The 21499-nt window shown below is 34.3% G+C and overlaps 3 protein-coding genes across 6 annotated transcripts in view; 1 reads left to right on the plus strand and 2 right to left on the minus strand.

The window, feature by feature from the left end:
- On the minus strand, positions 1–10643 carry LOC106152880 (ER degradation-enhancing alpha-mannosidase-like protein 2). The gene is made up of 10 exons (XM_013526614.2): positions 10462–10643; positions 7390–7500; positions 6917–7062; positions 6498–6623; positions 6016–6227; positions 5586–5727; positions 5179–5303; positions 4790–4934; positions 4410–4531; positions 1–4160 (listed from the first exon to the last, which is right to left on the minus strand). Exons 1-10 carry the CDS (start codon positions 10641–10643, stop codon positions 2961–2963), a joined length of 2511 nt encoding a protein of 836 aa, XP_013382068.2. The 3' UTR covers positions 1–2960.
- On the plus strand, positions 10523–12686 carry LOC106152882 (small ribosomal subunit protein eS10-like). The gene is made up of 6 exons (XM_013526617.2): positions 10523–10656; positions 11220–11364; positions 11545–11722; positions 12019–12084; positions 12259–12314; positions 12472–12686. The coding sequence occupies exons 2-6, from the start codon at positions 11221–11223 to the stop codon at positions 12511–12513; spliced, it is 486 nt and encodes a 161-aa protein (XP_013382071.1). The 5' UTR covers positions 10523–10656; position 11220; the 3' UTR covers positions 12514–12686.
- Positions 12529–21499, minus strand: part of LOC106152867 (very long chain fatty acid elongase 4) — an 11009-nt gene continuing 2038 nt past the window's right edge. For all 4 annotated transcript variants that reach the window (XM_013526603.2, XM_087002535.1, XM_087002536.1 and 1 more), the window contains 5 exons: positions 18876–18959; positions 18158–18214; positions 17733–17847; positions 17455–17582; positions 12529–16984 (listed from right to left, as the gene is read on the minus strand). In XM_013526603.2, coding sequence (XP_013382057.2) covers positions 16757–16984; positions 17455–17582; positions 17733–17847; positions 18158–18214; positions 18876–18959 — 612 coding nt within the window. In that variant the 3' untranslated portion in view covers positions 12529–16756. The remainder of the gene's footprint in view (positions 16985–17454; positions 17583–17732; positions 17848–18157; positions 18215–18875; positions 18960–21499) is intronic.

Raw genomic sequence — 21499 nt, forward strand, 5'->3', positions numbered from 1 at the left:
CACGATAAGTGGAAAACCATTGTACCTTTTGACTTGAAACTTACAGAACTGATGAATATTCATAATATGCAGGTCAAGTTCGAAAATCGGCATGATTGGGCCATTTTTAGGGAATTTATGCTGTTTTTTCACTTTTTCAGCATATATGCAGCACCGATAACACAGTAAGTGGAAAACCATTTTACCTTTTGGCTTGAAACTTACAGAACTGATGAAAATTCTTAATACGCAGGTCAAGTTCGAAAATCAGCATGATTGGGCCATTTTTAGGGAATTTATGCTGTTTTTTCACTTTTCAATATAAATGCAACACTGATAACACAATATAAGAAAAACGGATTGGCCAATTGGCATTATATTCACAGGAGTGGTCAATCTTACTAAAATGCAGGTTGAGTTCGAAAATCAGCATAATCGGGCCATTATTTTAGAAGTTATACTGTTTTTTCACATTTCCTCAGATTCAATTATTAGGCATGTTAACAGTCTCATTATTGAACTAATTAGATGCGTAAAAGTGTTTGTTTGATATTTCCTGCATCTTTACAACATTGTTAGTTGATTATGTAAAAAAACATGGTAAACTTGTTATCATGTATTGTGTAATAAAGTGTCAAAAATGGAAATAAACTCATATCATTGCAGTTTGTCAGATTCAATCATCCACTATGTTCAGAATCTCAGAATGGAGGAAATTGGACATTTAACACTGTTCTATTGATACTTTTCCCATCTCATCAATTTTCTTAGTTGGTCATATAAAAATGGCAGTAAAATGTTTATTTTGTTTTATGTTAAAAAAGTGTTAAAAATGGAAATAAACCCATTTCAGGACAGTGCTGTCTTGTTTACATTTTGGCATTTTCAAGATGTGACTTTGAAGTTCCATGGGCCTGAAGACCTTTGCTTGTCATGTTTTCTGAATGTCCATGTTACTAATATTTTATTAATAACATTTGATGGTTATTATGCTGTTAAACATTATGTAACATTGCATCAAAATTTGAAGAAACCCCTATTTAGGGCACTGCTCCTATGATGACCATTTAAGGGAAAACATGTCACTTACTGTTCTCAAACTTACAAGAAAGAAACATGGGTCTAACATACAGCCTCAGTAGGCAATGCAGTCTGTTTGGTAAATTTTTCTGGCAATTTAACAGTTTTTTGTGAAAATTTAATTTTTCACTTATTGACATTTTCAAGGTGCGACTTAGAACCTCCACGGGCTTGAAGACCCTTGCTAGTCACATTTTCTGAAAATCCATGACACGTATATTTTATCATTTAAAATTGATGGTCATTATGCTGTTAAGCATTATGTAATGTTGCATCAAAATAGAAGAAAACACAATATTTGGTGCTGCTGCCATGATGACCATTATGGGAAAACGGTGTTACTTATTACTGTCAAACTTTCAAAAAAGAAACACAGGACTAAAATGCAGCCCGAGTTGGAAAAGCAGTCTAATTGGCTTCTTTTTCTGGAAGTTATACACTTAGTGAAATATTCATTATCTTTTTGGCATATTCATTGTGGGACTCAGAGCTCCCATGGACATGAAGCCTAATGGTAATCAAATTTTCTACATGTCCATGCTATTTATAGTCAATAATCAAAAATTGGTGATAATTATTCTATAATTTATTATGTAATGTTACATCAAAATTGACAATAATCTTTTTGCACTGCTACTGCAAACATTATGAAAAGAAAACTGTTACTTATTATTATATTTAACTTATAAGTACGATTTTTAGGATTGGCATGCAGTTCAAATTAGAAAGCCAGGTCAATTGGGTCATCATTTTTATTAAATTTATGCATTTTTTGTGAAATTTTCATTTTTCTCATTCTGGCACTTTCTAATTGAAAACTTGAACTCTGATGGGCCTGGAGCCTTATGCTTTTACTTTCATCAGCGTTACCTGTTGTGCATAATTAAAATTTTATGTTGACTGTGCAGTTAAACATAATGTATTATTGCATCAGAATTGGGCAGTCTCCTGTTTTTGTGCATTATTGTTTTCTGCTTTTCTTAAGGTGTGACTTATGGGCCTGAAGACCTTTGATAGACAAATTTGTGTGGTCAGTCTGTTAATTCCCCTTGGGTATTCACAAGGCTAATTTCAGTGCTTTAAACTCATTTACCTAATTAAGTAGCCATTAATTGAAATTTCATAAAGCACACTTGTTGATATTTCCCTGTTAAGCTCTCTGCTAGATAACATAGTGTCCATAATAAGGAAGCAGTGAATAACAGCTTCCTTAGAATTATATTTTTGTTGTTTCTATTTAATTTTTTTCTCCAACACTGGCATTTTTAAGATGTAATTTTTAACTCCCATCCACCTGAGGCTGTGCACATTTTCAGTATTTCCACATAAGCAGCTGTATTGGTATTTATGTCTTTAAACATGATGTAATATTATTTTATGCACTGTCATCATTTTTCATATATAGGGACTTTCATCATGTGAATTTTAACTCTCATGGTCCTGACATTGTAATCTTATTGAAAGGGTGGATTAAGACCATCTTCTGGGTCTCCTGGAAGACAGTCAGATTTTACAGTTTATATTAACGGGTTTCTGTTGGAAGACTATCAAAATGGAGGATGGATCAACAAAGATACTTTGGAATACTGTCAGAAAATATCTCTGAATCTGCTCCTGTTATTGACCATGTTACCTATTGTGCATGATTAAAAATCAGTGTTGACTGACTGTGCTATTATAAGCATTTATTATTGCATCAAAATTGACATAATGACCTATTTTGCATCTTTTTTTTTTCTGTTTTTTGTCTGTACATTTGACAGCTTTGCTGCCTTGTTATAAATAGGCAATTCAACCTCGAGCAGAATGCTGGTACAATTTGCCTTGGAATGTTCTGTGAAGCAAATGGTTATGCAAATCCAAGTCAATAAATAACACGACGAGAAAACAAAGCACTTTAACTAGTTGTCATCAAGAAACATTTCTCCTAAAACTGACAATCTGGCATGGAAAGGTCTAGCTGGACATGTGAGTAATTCCTGTTTATGTCTTTTAGATTTTGAAAAATAATTTGCACAAGTTATATTTAACTCTGTTTTAATTTCTTGAAAAAGACCCTGCACAATATTTTTCAAAGCAGAGTTGAACTGTTCTTGGTTATCACTTGTTTTAATAGCTGTATCACCCTTGGCATTAACAGCACCATTTGGCGGTAAAAGTTGAGGTTGACTAGAAGTTTTTTGAGGTTGCTGAATTGTCACAGTGCTGTCACTCTCTCCCTTTTTTTGAGAAGTGGCAACAGAAGATTCCGAGTCTCCTGAAGTAGATTTTGTCTTTGTAAGATCTAATTTATTTTTCTCAGGGTAAGTGCTGGCACTCTGTGTGTCAATTTTTTCAGTATTAGATGTTGATTCAAATTGTGTATTACTGTTCCTGTCATTTGTCAATGAGTTGGCATTTTCCAATACTGCACTGTGTGCCTGCTGAGCATGGGATGTAATACTATTTTCAGCTTTGATATCTGTGTTGCCTGGTGGTATCTCTGTGCCGGTATTCATTTCATGTAATAGTGAATCCTGTGAACTTGAAGCAGTTATCTCACTCCCTAGAATCTCCTCGGGTTTTTTAGGACCATTCATTTTTTCCAATATTTTCTTAAATGCTTCAACAGTCTGCTGCATCAAATCAGATTCTTTTTGCTGTAAGCTTTTAAAATTACCAACATGTTTCTCTTGTGAAGAGGGCATTTGTTCTGATGGTCGTTTAATGTCTTCTGCAAGTGGATCTTCTCTGTACTTATTTTTGCCTTGTTCCACAGTTGTCTTTAATCTAAGCATGTCTGGTTCATTATCAACTAAATCAAGTAAACTCAACAAATTAACATTGTCTTGCATATCTTGTACCAGCATATCATCTTGGTGTTTTTCTGCACTACAACAATAGAGGGCAGCAGTGTCCACAGGATGGGCCTCTGTGTTAAAAACATATCCACCAGCATCAATGATGCACTCTCCACTTGGCGTCTGAATGACTGTGCCATGGCCAGCAGTGTTGTGGATAAAGTTTTCAGGGTCAAAAAGAAGGTAAAGATACTTGGTTGTTTCTGCTAAGAAGAAGGATTCCATTCTATTCTCCAACATGTGAGTTTTAACATTTTGAACCTGTAATAAATATGTCCAGCTGTGTAATTTTCATTGTTAGGTGAATCGAAAGTTGCTGAAAGAAACCTGTTACATTTTCTCCCAAAATAAAAATATGGGTTCTTAATACAGTAAACCAGCTTTGAAGTCATTAACACATCTTTAAAACATGGCTGCCAAAAATTCTAAGGAGATAACTGATGGTTTAATATCTGTCAGGAACCTGCACTACAATTAACCAGCTTACTAGTAACAGAAAATTGTACCTACTGTAGCATAGCCACATCTTGTTTTTGTGCTGTGTTCTATGGATTCTAGTATGTCTACACCAACTTCCAGCAGGTATGGATCCTTTGTTGCTCTGTACAGGTACATTGTGCTCTCTATCAATTCTGAAATAATTCAGGTTTTATAAATTAAACAAATGAATGTTTATCTGCAGATTTTACTTTTACATGTACACAATATGATATTAAATGAAATGTTAATTTTCAGTTGTATATGGTACTGAATATGAAAATATTGTACTATGTGGTCTTTTGTGAGGTTTCATATTTTTATCCTCTAAATCAAGGACAAATTAAAGCCTTGTTTCTAATATCTGTTGTTCATTGTGCAATGACAACTGATTGTTACTGTTATTTTCCAACCTGGTCTAAGCGGGTACCCCTCTCTTCCTTGGTGAACCTCACTTTTAGCAATATTGTAGAATTCAGGAGTAAAGCCATGTTGTTTCCAAACTTGATGGTAATTATGGAGAGTTTTCATGGCTTTGTCAATGTCACCAATTAGGCTCTGAAAAATATAACATGATATATATAAAAATTTTTCTTTTTTTCTTCAAGTGCTAAATAACATAAATGAAGGCCTTTGGGTCACCGATGGTCACCACAAACATTACATTTATCAAAAACAATTCTGAAAAAGCCTCTTCGAAAATCCATGCAAAAATTCTTAATATTTGAACACACATAACTAAATTAAATAAGTAGCAGCAAAAATGATATAATCTTTTATAGGTGAATTTTTCTAAATGTACCTGCAATCCTGGCCAGAAGGCCTCCAGAGACTGAAAGACAGGAAGAGTGACTTGACCTTTAACCATGTGGACCCACATATACCAATCATCCTGTTTCAGGTGGCTTTCTATAGATTGTTTAAAACCTGCAAACAGGTCAGATATTGCAATCAATACAAATCAACACATCAATACAAAAAGACACACTAAAATTCAACAGTAGAAACAAAAGATAGACTCAATAATCTGAAAATGTATAAATCTGAGTTTGGCTATTGTATGAAGAAGCTTTTTATTGTAAATTTGGGTGCAGAATACAGATGATTTTTTTTGGCATGTGTATGTGCTTGTGTGTGTGTGTGTGTGGGGGGGGGGGGGGTACAATACACCATAACAAAAAACCTATAAATCAACTTCATAAAACTCACTGGCAAACATCTCCATGAGCTCAGGTTTCTGTAGTAGGATGGCTCCTTTAACCAAGTACTCAAAGTAGGAGTCCACTCCAGCTCCAATACCTGAATCCAGTGCTGTCCATTGACCAGTCTGCACATTGATGTGGTTACCAACCTGATAATAACAGCTTCAAGGTTAAGCCACCATACCAACATGTGACACCATTATAAAACATATATTTGTCTATTTGGAATAAATACAGACTACAATTTCAGGTCTTTTTTCTATGCTAACATGCATTGTACCATTTCTTATTACAGGTAGAATTTCTAATTATATAATTTTCATGCAGGGAAGACAAATAAGTTTTAATACTTCACAATAATCAAGGAACAATTACCTTAAAAAAGGATAACTTCCTAAAAGATAATCAAGATATGCTTCTAAACCTATTAAACCTACCAATCCAATTTCAGACCTGTAGTTCCACAAAGATGTCAGAGCTCTCATTGCTGTTTGTTCAAATATAGGATCCCCTGTTAGTTTAGAGAGGGTCCCAAATTCAACAATAAATGTCGCAACTCCAGCAGTGCAAGTGACTGCAGTCTCCCCTTCTGGAACGCCATGCCTGAGGTTTACTGTTCCATAGGGCATACCAGTACTTGTATTGAAGGCTTAGAATGAATGAAAAAGCAAGGAAACAATTAAGTGACATAGCAGCTCATAATCACATAATTGGGAACACAGTATTTTGGTCTTTTTCTTTCAACATGACTATGTATTTTTTCCTCCAAATGGCTGTTAAGCATGGCAAGTTGATAATTCAAAGGGTCAATCAAGTCAAAAGATAAGGATACCACACTGCTTAGTGTGACATACTTTACAATAATCTAAAAGAAATGTTACTCTATATTATTAGATTGCACAGATAGAAACCCTAGTACCAGGGAGTAATCTTCTAGCAACATCTTCAGCAAGTCTAAGAAGAGGTCCTGAGCATGGCCAACCAGGTTCTAGTACCATATCTGCTCTCTTTGTTAACAAGTGTGCTGACAGCAGACCTCCAACAACTGAAGAGACAAATAGGCAAAAGGAATAATAAACATAAAAACCTTCAACAATCATGGGAACTAATCTTGTTTTCTATGTTTACTTTGTATTAATTAAAAACTTCATTCAAGTTAAATTATATTTCTAGAAGCATAATCCTATCTCACTGATACTGATCTCTATAAATCATAGTCCTTTTGAAAGTTAAGGCTGGTCATGGAGCACCATGTTAACTGTCAGGCATTCAATTATGCTTTTTTTCTGACTGATGTGATCCATAATATCAAAGGGATATCAGCTGATTAGACCACACCTCTTATGTTTGTCTCAAACACGGATGCATTGATATCAATATCAAAGTCTACTTCATCTGCCAACTTGTAAGCTACTCGTCTAAATTCAGTCATGTTTCCCATTATAGCTAGGGTATCCAGGGCATCAATCAATGTCAAGGAAAAACTGAAAATGTAAAATTCATGCAACAATCTTATGTGCTTGGCATTGAGACCATATTTGTAAAATAAAACAAAATCTTTAAAGCAATATTTCTTAATATACTTATGCAGAACAGTAGGGATTGTTTGAAAACTTTTATGACTTTAGTAAAAACAAATTCAGATAAATTGCTTTACACAGCTACTGGTGCTGGGTCCTACAAATGAAATTATTTCATATTGGTAAAGTTTATATAGTACATAAATATTACTAATAATGCCCCACTTTGTAACACATTTTCTATTATAAACAGCAGGTTTGTTATATACATAAACAATTATCAAATCATACCTTCCCCATGTATCATGTCCATCACATGTTATTGGTCGAAGTTCGTCATAAGGATAGGCATATTGCATATATCCATCATAGGCATGGTGAAACATCCTAACAACTTTGTCCCTAAAATAATATGAAGAAGTACAAATGCTTAGTAGACAATAAAGGAACAGTTGGTGCAGAGACACAACACAAAAATAAAAAAATTTGACAAAATTGCCTATTGGGTATCAACAAATATTTTGGTTCTCATTTGTTTCTCATTTATATTATTTATAAATCTTCCACATATTGTAAGTCATACAAAGATAACAGAGTACAGCATTTCTGAGAAAAAGACTGAAAAAGATGATGCCAGGCTGATATCTGATTTTGAAATGTAACATCTGTTACGGTAATATGCCAAACAATTCGACCAAGATTAATTAATTAATTTCATGGAAATGTCAGTTTGGTCGAATTGATTAAAATACAGCAAATGGAAACCTTTGATGTCGTCGGATTGTTAGGGGCATCTGCCAAAACGTCCATCTTTCCGGAAGTATTGCATTTTACCGGAAGTGTTACGCAAGATAAGCCGCAATTTTCGCCTAACACGTGTTTCAGGCTTGTTTTATCCTCCTTTTAAAATCGTATTTTGCTGTGTACAATATGTGCTAACATTACTTAACATTAAAAAAGACGACAATTATAATTTCTAATTATATATTTCCCTCACCTACGATCATTTTCATGATGCGCTTCACGAGTGGGACGAGTATTTCCCCAGAGACGGGTGTTGTAAACAAAGGCCGGTCACTTATATTTGAAACCGGTAGCTTTAGTAGACTTAAACTAGTTATGTGATCTACGTACGCCTTATTTGAATTTTAATATGGCAACTGAAATCAACCGAATTGAAATTTTTTACCAGTCTGAGATCAGTTGTTTTCAACCCGCAAGGCTTGCTCAGCGTCGAGGCGTAGACGTACTTCCGAAGAAAATTCAATCACCCGTATCAAAGAATACCAATTGGTACTCAAACGGAATTCAGTGTAACTTCAAATTACTTATAAGTATTTTATTTAAAAAGCAAGTCATATTAAAACATATTGAGAAAAGGCAAAATACGGAGCCTACCTGTGCCGATAGACATACAGTAGGCCTATCTTGCTGGCACTCTTCCGATTTTCTTACTTATATACTCTCGCTGTGCACAAACCACGGTGCATATTGAAAACCCCACTGATACAACCCGAACGTAAAATGAGCATTTAATTGCCATAATTTTCACAAAACAAGTGCATTTATAATTTGACGCGAAAATCATTGAGCACATGCAGAAATGAGACTGGTCTTATCTGGTCTGGTCTAGCATAGCGCAAACCACATGTTAATGAAGACGGTCCCATTTTGGGGGAGGGGGGTCACAGGAATGGAGTTCTTCGTGGATTACGCTAAATATCATCAACATTTCATGCATCTGGGGAAATAAAAAGTGACTCACAGGTAACGTAAATATCCAGTGGAACTCTCTATGAAGCTCTCATGGAGTTAAGGAAGACGTCATTTTTTATTGTTGACAAATCGGTTATCCATGTAGGTGAACAGCTACACGTTCAGATTTTGACAGATTTTGACAGCGCGTGGTATTTGGCGCCAAGAAGTCTGGGCGGTCGATCCCGCTGATCTTTCGGTCCATTGTAGTAAATGTAAGATCTTGCGGTGTTGACTTCAAGAACGTTTCCCCATCTGCATATATATTTCAATCAAACTTGAAAATAAATTGCTTATTCTTCCCAAACTTTTTATTGCTAGCAAACGCTATATATGGTCTATATGAAGGTGTTTACGACGTATTCTACCCACTGTCGATATTTGGTTTCATCCAGAATGGACCTTTTTTAACCCTCCCCCCTTCCCCAGTTACGGGCGTGATGAATCAGTCAGCGAGGGCAAGTCTGCTTAATTAGCACAAATTGTATGTCTATAACACTATTTTGTCATCGGGGACAAAGGAAATGACAGGTACGTCATGCTTCCAGATTAGATCTTCAATTAATAGTTTCTTCCTCATTGACGAGAGCTATTGAAAGGACAACAATTGACAAAGGGCCCGGCATGCAGCATGTATATGACTGGCTTGAAAATTTACCGAGTCTTGCCGACGATGTGGTCGAACAATCGGATTAAGAAAAAAATTCTGTCGCATGATTTTGATGTATGGACTAAATGTTTGAGCCCAGAAAAATTAATTTTATAATATAATTTTTTTGGTCGGATTGACTGGGCCCGTCGAAATGCTTGGCACATTACCGTATCCTTTGACATAAAAGTGAACTTTAAAAAACCCTGTGGATGTAATAAATCACGTCAGACTTTGGTTTTAATTTTTATACTTTCAAAATCATCATGTTAAGTAAAACTTTAGAAGAATACTTCTGGAAGCTTTTATCTACATCATGTTGATAATTCCGTCTGTACATGACACTGCATTGCACTTGTGGTTCAACAGTAACATTGGACACGGTGTACACCCTTTAGAAGATATATATTCAACCAATTTATAATATATAGATCTTGTTATTTTCTAATACATTTTGGTACATAATGGCAGACTCAAACTTAGTTCATGATAAAAAAAGTAGCAGGTAAATGGGCACAGGTAAATGCATGTACTGCATAAGTTGAGAGAAACCATACCAAACCAACTTGATTATGATGCCCACTTAGTGTGACCAATTGATTTACCAAAGAAATCATGCAGCATTTTGACTTTCTCTCTTTATTGGTGCACGAAGGCCTTTTTCTCTGATTAAGATTATGTGGATTTATCTCTTCAAAGTATCTTTTCAAGGTAAGGTACATTTATTATGAAAGATTTAGAGACAAGGTGAAACATTTGGTAAAAACGAGGCATGTTTATGTCAAGGCACATTTTGGCAAAGGGACATTTAAATAAAATGTATGAATTAAGAATTACCTGTAATGGGGTAGTATAATATTACCCATGTTGAAGGGGGGGGGAGCGAAAAAAGTGAAAATTTGAAAAAAAAATGTGTATTTTCTCACAATGGAAGTGATAAAAATAATATTACAATTTACCTATAAAAATTCAGCTCCTTCTTTCCAAAAGATCTGAGACCACATATCGGAGATATACCTAAGAGAATGAAGAGCACAAAACATTTTGTAAGTGGTCGTGAAGATTCCGTGGCATAGGAGGCTACCATATTGAATCTCGCGTAGAATCTCGTTCTTAACTTCCTTTTCCGGTGTGCAGCCATCTTGAATCACAAAGTGAGTTTTAGTACTCCGAAACAAATCTAGAAACATCCGTCTTTCTGAAGAAAGTTCAGAATTTTATATTGGTCAGCTACTTCGTTGAGATAATGCACTTAAATATCACATCCAGATAAGGCGATGAATCAATCCAGACAAACAAAGCTATGTATTAAAATTGTCTTTACTCTCATGTTCGTCTTGTCAGTGGTGCCCATTATAAAAACATGGACATTTCTCGGTTTCTCAGAGTTTTTCAGACTAGTATATTTTCACATAATTCTGTTAACGAGATAAATTCTGTATTTATGCGTCTTACGTTTCCTAACACCGACAAACTTGCACTCGATATCAGTTGGCCAAGGCTTTAATGAAGTAGTATTTAGTGTACCTTATGCTTTGGTGTTTTATAAGTCTTACACAGCTTCTACATTAACTTTTTTGGATATAACACAGGTTCTACATGAACTTTTATGGATGTAAGTTTTTAGTGTATGTGTCATTACATTTTTATCTCTTCTGGCATGCAAGTGTATGCTTGATTTGTTTATTGAAAATCAACATGAATGTCTCTCCCGCAGGATGTTGATGCCCAAGAAGGCCCGTATTGCCGTGTATGAACACCTCTTTAAAGAGGGTGTTATGGTGGCCAGAAAAGATTTCATTGCACCAAAACATCCAGAACTTGACAATGTTAGGAATCTGTACGTGATTAAGGCAATGCAGGTATGTTACCAAAATTAAGCACACGTTTGATTTCTGTATTATTGGTTGGGATTGGTAAAAATAATGCAAAGTTTCATCTCCCTAAAGCAGCATATTAAATGATTGCACCATATATTTTTCACTTACCACTTGGAATGTTATGTATTTAAAACTTCCTTGCCTATTATTTCCTTTTTGTAGTCTCTCAAGTCCAGGGGATATGTAAACGAACAGTTTGCATGGCGTCACTACTACTGGTATTTGACCAATGAGGGAATCCAGTATCTGCGGGACTTTCTTCACCTGCCACCTGAGATCGTGCCCTCTACACTTAAAAGACAAGCACGGCCAGAGGCTGCTCGTGCTGTCCGACCAAAAGGTGTGTGTTTAGAATTCAAAATTGTTTAGTCACATAATTAATTAATTAAATATTGAATAAAGGTAGAATTAAGTTTGATAAGTTGAAATAAGAAATAAAGCATTCATAAAAATTTTTTTTTTAATTTGACAGCCCCAATTATAAATTTTGCTGTTGATCACCTGTTTGCTTTTTGGACCTGCAGTATAGTATTATTGATGGAATTATATTTTTATAATTCAAGTCAAGAACACCATTGTACCTGAACGTGGAAATGACTGTTGACTTCTATTTAAAAATTGCTTTGTGCTCCTTAGGTCCGGAGGGCCCAAGATCAGGTCCTGGAGCAGCAGATAGAGCAGAATACAGAAAAGCTGGACCACGTAAGTCCATTCAAAGTAAAATAAAATTCTAAATGTAAAGTGAACCATTAGATAGGCTTAATGAATGTTATTAAGTTTTTAATTTTCCTACAAGAAGTGAAATGCTCTGATATCTTCATTGTGATGAAGGTGTATCCACATGGTTGATTTTCTTGTCTTGTCTTTTTTTTGTAGCTGGAGTTGACAAAAAATCAGAAGTTGGAGCTGGTGCAGACCCAAGTTTTAACTTCGTAAGTTAAATCTTGCAGAAAATTTACCTACTTATGTTAAATTATCTTGAGGAAATTATGATTAAACAGTTTTCACAAGATACTTTGAAATAAATTAGATTGTTAAGCCGAAAATGTTGACAAAAACATGAAAATTTCACGTGCATTTTTTTTTCAGAGAGGTGGTTTTGGCAGAGGAAGGGGAGCACCACAACAGTAAATGGGATTGTAGGAGACTTATAAACTTGGTATCACTGTACAGAGAAATTACATACAGGACTCTGATTTTTCATCTTAATGAGACAGAAGATTCTGCAACAATTTGCATAAGTGTTCTAAGTAAGCAAAAAAATTAATAAAACTAAAAAAAAAGGAGAATCTTCAATAAGGAAATGTTCGTGTTGTTGTTGTTCTTTTCTTTGTGAAAATTGCACCTTTATGTAACTAAGGCATTCAAAGATATGTTTGGAGTCATTTTTCTGCCAGAAAAGCCAACCAAATACCACCATATAGTATAAGTTTCAAATAGCATAACTTGCCTAAAGACATCTTTCATATCACTTGAAAAATTGATTTTTCTGCTTGCTGTATATAAACAGGGCAGATAAGTAGGACAAATGAGGCTAAATTAAAGACCCTCATTGCATCTAGAGGTTTAATGTGTAATGGGGCCAAGAGGGATGGTTCAAATCTGTTAAAGCTGCAAGCCTATGCACAGTGAACTTCGATTTTTGTCAGTGGGGGGAGAAAAATAATTCATTTCGCCAAGGTTATTTATCTTTTGGTGCTATAAAATAACAAGAAACTGTTCTGACCTCAAAATTTATTTAAATGATGACTAATCTGCAATATTGCATTTTAAATATAAGTACAGGAATGAGATTTTTCTATTGACTGATTTCAGACTCTTTGGGAGCCAAAAACATCATTGGCCCCCTGGACTCCACACCATATTTCCTGACATTTTCTAAATGGCACTTTAATCTCTGTTGGTAGAAATTCTTAAAGATGTAACTTATTATGTACAGACACAGATGTGTCTGTACATATTGCCATCACCTGCGTCTGTCGTCGCCGCCGTCGTCGCCGATGCCGATGGCAATGCCGTCGCCGTGCACTTTCACTGTAAACACGATAAGTGGAACACAGTTTTATTTTTTGGTTTTATATTTACAGAGCTGATGAATAGTCATAAAACGCAGGTCAAGTTCGAAAATCAGCATGATCGGGCCATTATTGTAGAAGTTATGCTGTTTTATCACTTTTCAGCATATATGCAACCCTGTAAACACATTTTAAGGAAAACCCTTAGGCCTGTTGTCATGAAACTCACAAGAGTAATCAATCTTACTAAAACGCAGGTCAAGTTCGAAAATTGGCATGATCGGGCCACTATTTTACTAGTTATGCTGTTTTTTCCTTTTTTTCAGCATATGTGCAACACTGTAAACACAATATAAGAAAAACCGATAGGCCAATTGCCATTAAATTCACAGGAGTGGTCAATCTTACTAAAATGCAGGTCGAGTTCGAAAATCAGCATAATCGGGCCATTGTTTTAGAAGTTATGCTGTTTTTTCACATTTCCTCAGATTCAATTCTTAGGCATGTTAACAGTCTTATTATTTTACTAATAAGATACATTAAAGTGTTTGTTTGACATTTCCTGCATCTTTACAACATTGTTAGTTAATTATGTAAAAATGATGGTAAACTTGTTATCGTGTATTGTGTAATAAAGTGTCAAAAATGGAAATAAACTCATATCATTGCAGTTTGTCAGATTCAATCATTCACTATGTTCAGAATCTCAGAATGGAGGAAATTGGACATTTAACACTATTCTATTGATATTTTTCCCATCTCATCAATTATCTTAGTTGATCATATAAAAATTGCAGTAAACTGTTTATTTTGTTTTATGTTAAAAAAGTGTTAAAAATGGAAATAAACCCATGTCAGAACAGTGCTGTCTTGTTTCACATTTCCTCAGATTCAATTCTTAGGCATGTTAACAGTCTCATTATTAAACTAATAAGATACGTAAAAGTGTTTGGTTGACATTTTCTGCATCTTTACAACATTATTAGTTGATTATGTAAAACTGATGGTAAACTTGTTATCGTGTATTGTGTAATAAAGTTTCAAAAATGGAAACAAACTCATATCATTGCAGTTTGTCAGATTCAATCATTCACTATGTTCAGAATCTCAGAATGGAGGAAATTGGACATTTAACACTGTTGTATTGATATTTTTCCCATCTCATCAATTTTCTTAGTTGATCGTATAAAAATGGCAGTAACCTGTTAATTTTGTTTTATGTTAAAAAAATTGTTAAAAATGAAAAAAAAAAACATTTCAGAACAGTGCTGCCTTGTTTACATTTTGGCATTTTCAAGTTGTGACTTTGAAGTTCCATGGGCCTGAAGACCTTTGCTAGTCACATTTTCTGAATATCCATGATGCTAATATTTTATTATTAAAAATTGATGGTCATTATGCTGTTAAACATTATGTAATATTGCATCAAAATTTGAAAAAAATTCTATTTTGGACACTGCTCCCATGATGAGCATTTAAGAAAAACCATGTCACTTACTGTTCTCAAACAGTACAGTAAATATGTACAGATGTGTCTGTACATATTGCCATCACCTGCATCTATCGTCGCCGTCACTGTCACTGGTGCCGTGCACTTTCATTGTAAACACAATAAGTGGAAGTCAATTTTACTTTTTGGCTGTATATTTACAGAGCTGATGAATATTCATAAAATGCAGGTCAAATTCGAAAATCAGCATGATCGAGCCATTATTGTAGAAGTTATGCTGTTTTTTCACTTTTCAGCATATATGCAACACTGTAAACACATTTCAAGGAAAACCGATAGGCCTGTTGTCATGAAACTCACAGGAGTAATCGATCTTACTAAAACGCAGATCAAGTTTGAAAATCGGCATGATCGGGCCACTATTTTAGTAGTTATGCTGTTTTTTCATTTTTCAGCATATATGCAACACTGTAAACACAATATAAGAAAAACAGATGGGCGAATTGTCATGAAAGTCACAGGAGGGGTCAATTTTACTAAAATGCAGGTTGAGTTCGTAAATCAGCATAATCGTGCCATTATTTTAGAAGGTGTGCTGTTTTTTCACATTTCCTCAGATTCAATTCTTAGGCATGTTAACAGTCTCATTATTAAACTAATAAGATACGTAAAAGTGTTTGTTTGACATTTCCTGCATCTTTACAACATTGTTAGTTGATCATGTAAAAATGATGGTAAACTTTTTATCGTGTATTGTGTAATAAAGTGTCAAAAATGGAAATAAACTCATATCATTGCAGTTTGTCAGATTCAATCATCCACTATGTTCAGAATCTCAGAATGGAGGAAATTGGACATTTAACACTGTTCTATTGATATTTTTCCAATATCATTAATTTTCTTAGTTGATCATATAAAAATGGCAGTAAACTGTTCATTTTGTTTTATATTAAAAAAGTGTTAAAAATGGAAATAAACCCATTTCAGAACAGTGCTGTCTTGTTAAAATTTGATGTTGAATTTGCAGTTTAACATTATGTACTTTTGCATCAGAATTGGCAGTAGCCTATTTTGTGCATAGTTATTTCCTGCTTTTTGTCTGTACATTTGACAGCTTTGCTGCCTTGTTTTTTCAGTCTGTCTAAAGCCTCAAACTAACCTGAATGAATCCTGTTCAGTTTGAAAGAAATGAAACTGATAATTCATTACACACAAATTTCAATACTATAAAAAGAAAAGCAAGAAAAACTAAAAGCCAGTACTAAGCTCAATGTATATGTACACATGTTATCACAGCTGCTTTGATAAGTTTCAGGACTCCTGAAGTTTGAAACAGAGATAGAGCCACAGGTCTATATATATATATATATATATATATATATATATAACTGAGTGGATATCCTGTAAGCCATTAAAAAAATACTAAATTTATAACAACCATTCTGTAAAACTACACTTGCCCAAAATAATGAGCTATCAGTTGCCACAATAACTGTTGCTATCAGATTAAGCACTACAATTCAATATGAACAAGAAATCTGGTTCTTCACAACCTATCAAATTGAATGTAAATAATTCCTGGTATAAAATGTATTTCAAAAATATACAGTGGTTGCAGAAATACCTTTCATAGCAAACTTGGAAAAAATACAGTTAAAAATTCAAAATCAAAATACCCAACAAAAACATTCCTATTATCTTATAGAAATTGCTTCAGAATGCTAAGAATAGCTCATTTATCTGCTAGGGGTTTAAGTTTTGATTGAGGTGTACATTTATCTTTGGATGAAATGACTGAAAAGGGAAAGCCAACATATGGGTATGGCACACTTGATAAATAACTATGATCATATTTTAGAATATATATATATACATATATTCCAAAACCTTTTAAAAAAGCACTCTCCAACTACTCTCCATGATATATTTTTTGCGTTCTAAGAGTGCCGTTTTTAGTAATTTTTTCATATGGCTTGGCAATTTCCTTTCTCTTGTTGTATGTTTGATGGTAGAAATTGCCAAAGAGAACTATGTGGGAGACCATGTAGAGGATGAGAGCTGCATTGTATCCATTTGGGAAACCACAGTCCTTGTACATAGCGAAGCTGGTATGGAACAGAATAATTACAAATTGCAGCTGAAATTGAAGAATAAACAACTGTTAGAGTTCTTGGACAAGTGAAGATTTTAGTAGACATATATAACTGGTAATTTATTTTATAATGAAATTATTTTTCATTATGAAAACATTTTTTCATATATAAAAAGTGATTTTTATAACATCAAGATAACACTTTACACAGTATAAAGGATGAAAACGACTGCAACAAAAATATTGATGTGGACAAAATGATTCTAAATATTATTATGATTATATAAAAATTATCATAAACCATAATGATCTTCAAAGCACTTTTCCAAATCTATATAATATGTGCTGCAGTCAAATAAGGACTCCTCACAGGACATGCTTAGTCAAAACAGTCAAAAGCTATTCTTGTTGGAAGATCATAACATGAGCTGCACAGCAGGAATCAAGTAGTCCCCCCCCCCTCCCATAAATTCATAGAAAAATGTCATCTTTTCCCCATAGAAATCATGGCTCACCAACTGCAGAGATGTCATATACTTCTTCCACCATAAGTATTTTTGCATATGTGGACCAATGGCAGACAGTCCATAGTAAGTGTACATCAGAATATGGATCAAGCTGTTAACCAAGGCAGAAAAATAGGCTGGAATAATCAAAGCAGTAGGATGATTCCATTCTTGTTACATATTATTTACTGGTCAATTTTCAAAAAGATCTGTACAAAGAAAAGGTTAGCAGTGTAATCTTCTTTACGACTGATGGAAAAGATGGGTCTGACAGCTAGTATACTCACATTCGCCTCCTGGTACAAACTTGACTCCAATCCACCATAGTAACACCATAGTAGAGTGATGGTACACATGGAGGAATGTTATCTGATTGTTCTTTTTTCGCAGGATGAAGAAAAACTTGAATGAAAACAAAAATAAGTATTATTATTTTGTAATTTATAAAAGTTCTCCACACCAAAAGACAACTCGGTTTTTTATTAATAAAATAAACGAACACATAAAAGTGTGCAGCATTTGAGTTACCTCGACAACACTGAATCAACGAATAATTAACATAAACATGTGTCAAACATTTTTATTGGTAATATAGAACAGCGTTTTCTAATTCATGGCCTGCCGGGTGTTTTTAGTCAATTCCATTGCTCTTTGTTCTGAACAATGACTACGGTACTCCAATTTCTTATTTAGTTTTGCAATATGAACTTACTGTGTCCATAAACTCAATTATCTTGGAAAAGAAATACCACCAGCATACATTAGCCAACTACAAAATAAATAAAATAAAATAAACAATCATGTTAATTAGTCATGGTTATTACAGAGTGCATGCATACCAAATGAAAGAAAACATGGCTTTATTTAAATGGTAATTAGTCTCAAGGGTAAGACTGGGTTCCCATGCCTAGAACGAACCATCTGGATTGGTCTAACTCCCTATGGAGTCTCACTAAATTGCTATAAACTTAACTGGCTTAATTGTCTGTCACACCTACTGAATCAGCTAGGGGGTAAAGATCATTACCCCTAACAGCTTTACTAGGCGTGACAGACATTTAAGCTGGTTAAATTGATAGCAATGTAGTGAGACTCCCCAGGGAGATAGATCGATCCAAATATCTGTGGGAATGGTCCCTAAGCATATACATTTTATCATAAGACTTGTCTGATATGTGAATATATAGTAAGTCGAGGTGTTAAAAAAACAACAACTTGAGATATTTACTGAAATGCAAATATTTGCAGACATCAATATATAAAACTCTGGATAATACTCAATCTTGTTTATCATGATAATTTTCTATCTTACGTTTAATGCATTTATCTTGGTACCTGACATTTCCATATTAAAATAGGACATAACTTTAAACAGGACATGCTGGCAAAGAGATGAAATTGAGTTTTTTATGAGAGTATAAGCTACTTACTCTAATTGCCATGGGATCATCTTTGGTATCCACTGGTTGACATACCAAGCTAAAGCTGGCATTCAGTGCAGTACTTGCAAATATCTGTAAATGCAAAATTGTTTTGCCAAATACTAGAGTTGAATGTTGCCTTAATCTGTGACATATTTTACTTGCAAAACTAAACTCTGTGGAAATAAATGATCTAATTTTGAAATCATAATTCACGAGCACAGTAATTCATGGCATTGTAGTGATCCGTTAATTAGAACTGAATCTTCTAAATTTGCATACATCAGATATGTATATATTTGTACGTTTTAATTATTCAAATATACTTAGACATGACATGTTGCATGGCAGTTTAAGAGAAGTTCATTTAAAATGCAAATTAAGATTTAATTTAAATGTATCTACAATTAAGTTAATGTACATAGGCATGGCATGTTTCATGACAGTTATGAAAGCTAATTTGAAATGCAAATTAAGATAGAGTATAAAGGCAGTGACTGAGCCACAGAGACAGATGGACTTACAGACTGAGAGAGTTAGAGATAGTTATAGATACGGTAGAAGAGACCTGAGTCTTCAGGCGCTTGAATAAACCATGTAACAGAAAACTATTCCTGCCTGTCTCAGTTGACTTACTGGTGAAAATGTAACTCTTAGAACAAGTGTATAACCACCGACTGGTTATTACAAATGGCGAGCTCCCAGGTTTCACCTTAAGCAGCTGAGACAGAAAGGCAGTTTATAGTCAAGATGCTGTATGAAGACGAAGACCAGTATGAAGACCCAGACATCTACAGCAGGCTGTTAGATTGTCTGGGTGGAATCAGTAGTGTTCTGAAGACGCAGGAAACTAGCAAAGAAGATGCACTTTTATTGTCAAATTCCCTTGCAAATCTGTGGGAAGTTATGAAAAAAGAAACAACAGAATATGACGATGGAAACAAACTATCTTTCGAAGCAATGATAAGCAGCATCCAGATAGAAGTGGGGCAGAGAAGCACAGTGGGTGAGGACAGCTGTGATGAAGAGACTGCAATAGGGAAAGAAGTTAGAGAGAGGATCCAGAGCAATGAGGTTGTGATTAGCGGTGTTGCTAACAAATCTCCAAAAGAAGAATTCCCTGGTGCCGAGATGTTGCAGCTCCCCGATGGAGGCAACGATGATGTGGTCAGTGACGTTGCTGACAAAGCAAAATCTCCCGAATTTGAGATTTTGAAACCCCTTATGACCAGTGGTGATTCAATTTCTGATGTATTAAATTCCCCTGATGCAGAAATGTTCCTGTTCCCTGATGAAGAGAGGTTGTCGCTCAGTGATGCTGAACTGTTGAAGTCTACTGATGATAAGATGATGAAGTCTCCCTGTGAGAAGATGATGAAAACCCCTGATGTCGAAATGCTGCGCGTTGAAGAAATGGCCACCAATAAGACCAAACTGATTGAAAATGAGTGTTACCATGAAGACAACGAAGAAAATGACGAACAAGCGAAGGAAAAGATTGAGCAAAAGAGATACTATGGGGACAATGACGGAAATGATGAACAAGTAATGGAAAAGGAAAAACTGCATGTTGGAGAAACGGACAATGATAAGACCAAACTGTTTGAATATGTGTGTTACCATGAGGACAATGAAGAAAATGACGAACAAGTGAAGGAAGAGAATGATCTGCGTACTGAGGAAAGGGACAATGATATGGTGAATTTGAATATACCTGCTTATTACAAGGATAAAGACAGAAATGAAAAACAAGGGAAGAAAACGAATGACTTGTTTGATGTTTTAGAAAGTACTGAAAAACCTCACTTGAAAGGTATAGAGAAATGGAGGTACCCACCTCATTGCAAAATAAGGTATTTTTCTAATAAGTAAGTTGTCCATGAGTAATTTTTAATAATTATTTTTTCTTTTATTCAATGTATAAAATAAAATGGAGGTATCAACTTCTCTGGAATTTTTTTCAATAAGGCTAGGATATTGGCCTAAGATTGATTTTCATGAAATTTTCTGTTAATTTTTGTATGTGGCACTTTCCTTTATTTGCATCCAATTTTTTTAAAATGCATGCACCAGTTTTTATGTTGTGAAACGTGTACTATCTATTGACTGATTTAAGTAAAAGATGTAAGGCAGTAAGATTTTTATTTTTAAATGTGTGTATGTCTATGCAAAGCTAAAGTATGTATAAAAGTCCTTAAATGCTTATGTAAAGCTATAGTTGTTTTTTTATTGTTTAAATTGTTAAAAATTGGTTAAATTTGATTAGAAGATAATCATGTACTTTGTATTATAGCTTAACATTCTGTTAATTACAGTGTATAAACAGGTGTCAGTGAAATAGGTTTTAAAAAAAATTAAGTTTCTTAATTTTTTTTTCGGTAAAAAAGGGAGATATATGTGTAGTGATCCGTTAATTAGAACTGAATCTTCTAAATTTGCATACATCAGATATGTATATATTTGTACGTTTTAATTATTCAAATATACTTAGACATGACATGTTGCATGGCAGTTTAAGAGAAGTTCATTTAAAATGCAAATTAAGATTTAATTTAAATGTATCTACAATTAAGTTAATGTACATAGGCATGGCATGTTTCATGACAGTTATGAAAGCTAATTTGAAATGCAAA

This window comes from Lingula anatina, chromosome 1, assembly GCF_051362555.1.
Source record: "Lingula anatina isolate TDL-2025a chromosome 1, LinAna3.0, whole genome shotgun sequence".
Classification (NCBI taxonomy): Eukaryota; Metazoa; Brachiopoda; class Lingulata; order Lingulida; family Lingulidae; genus Lingula; species Lingula anatina.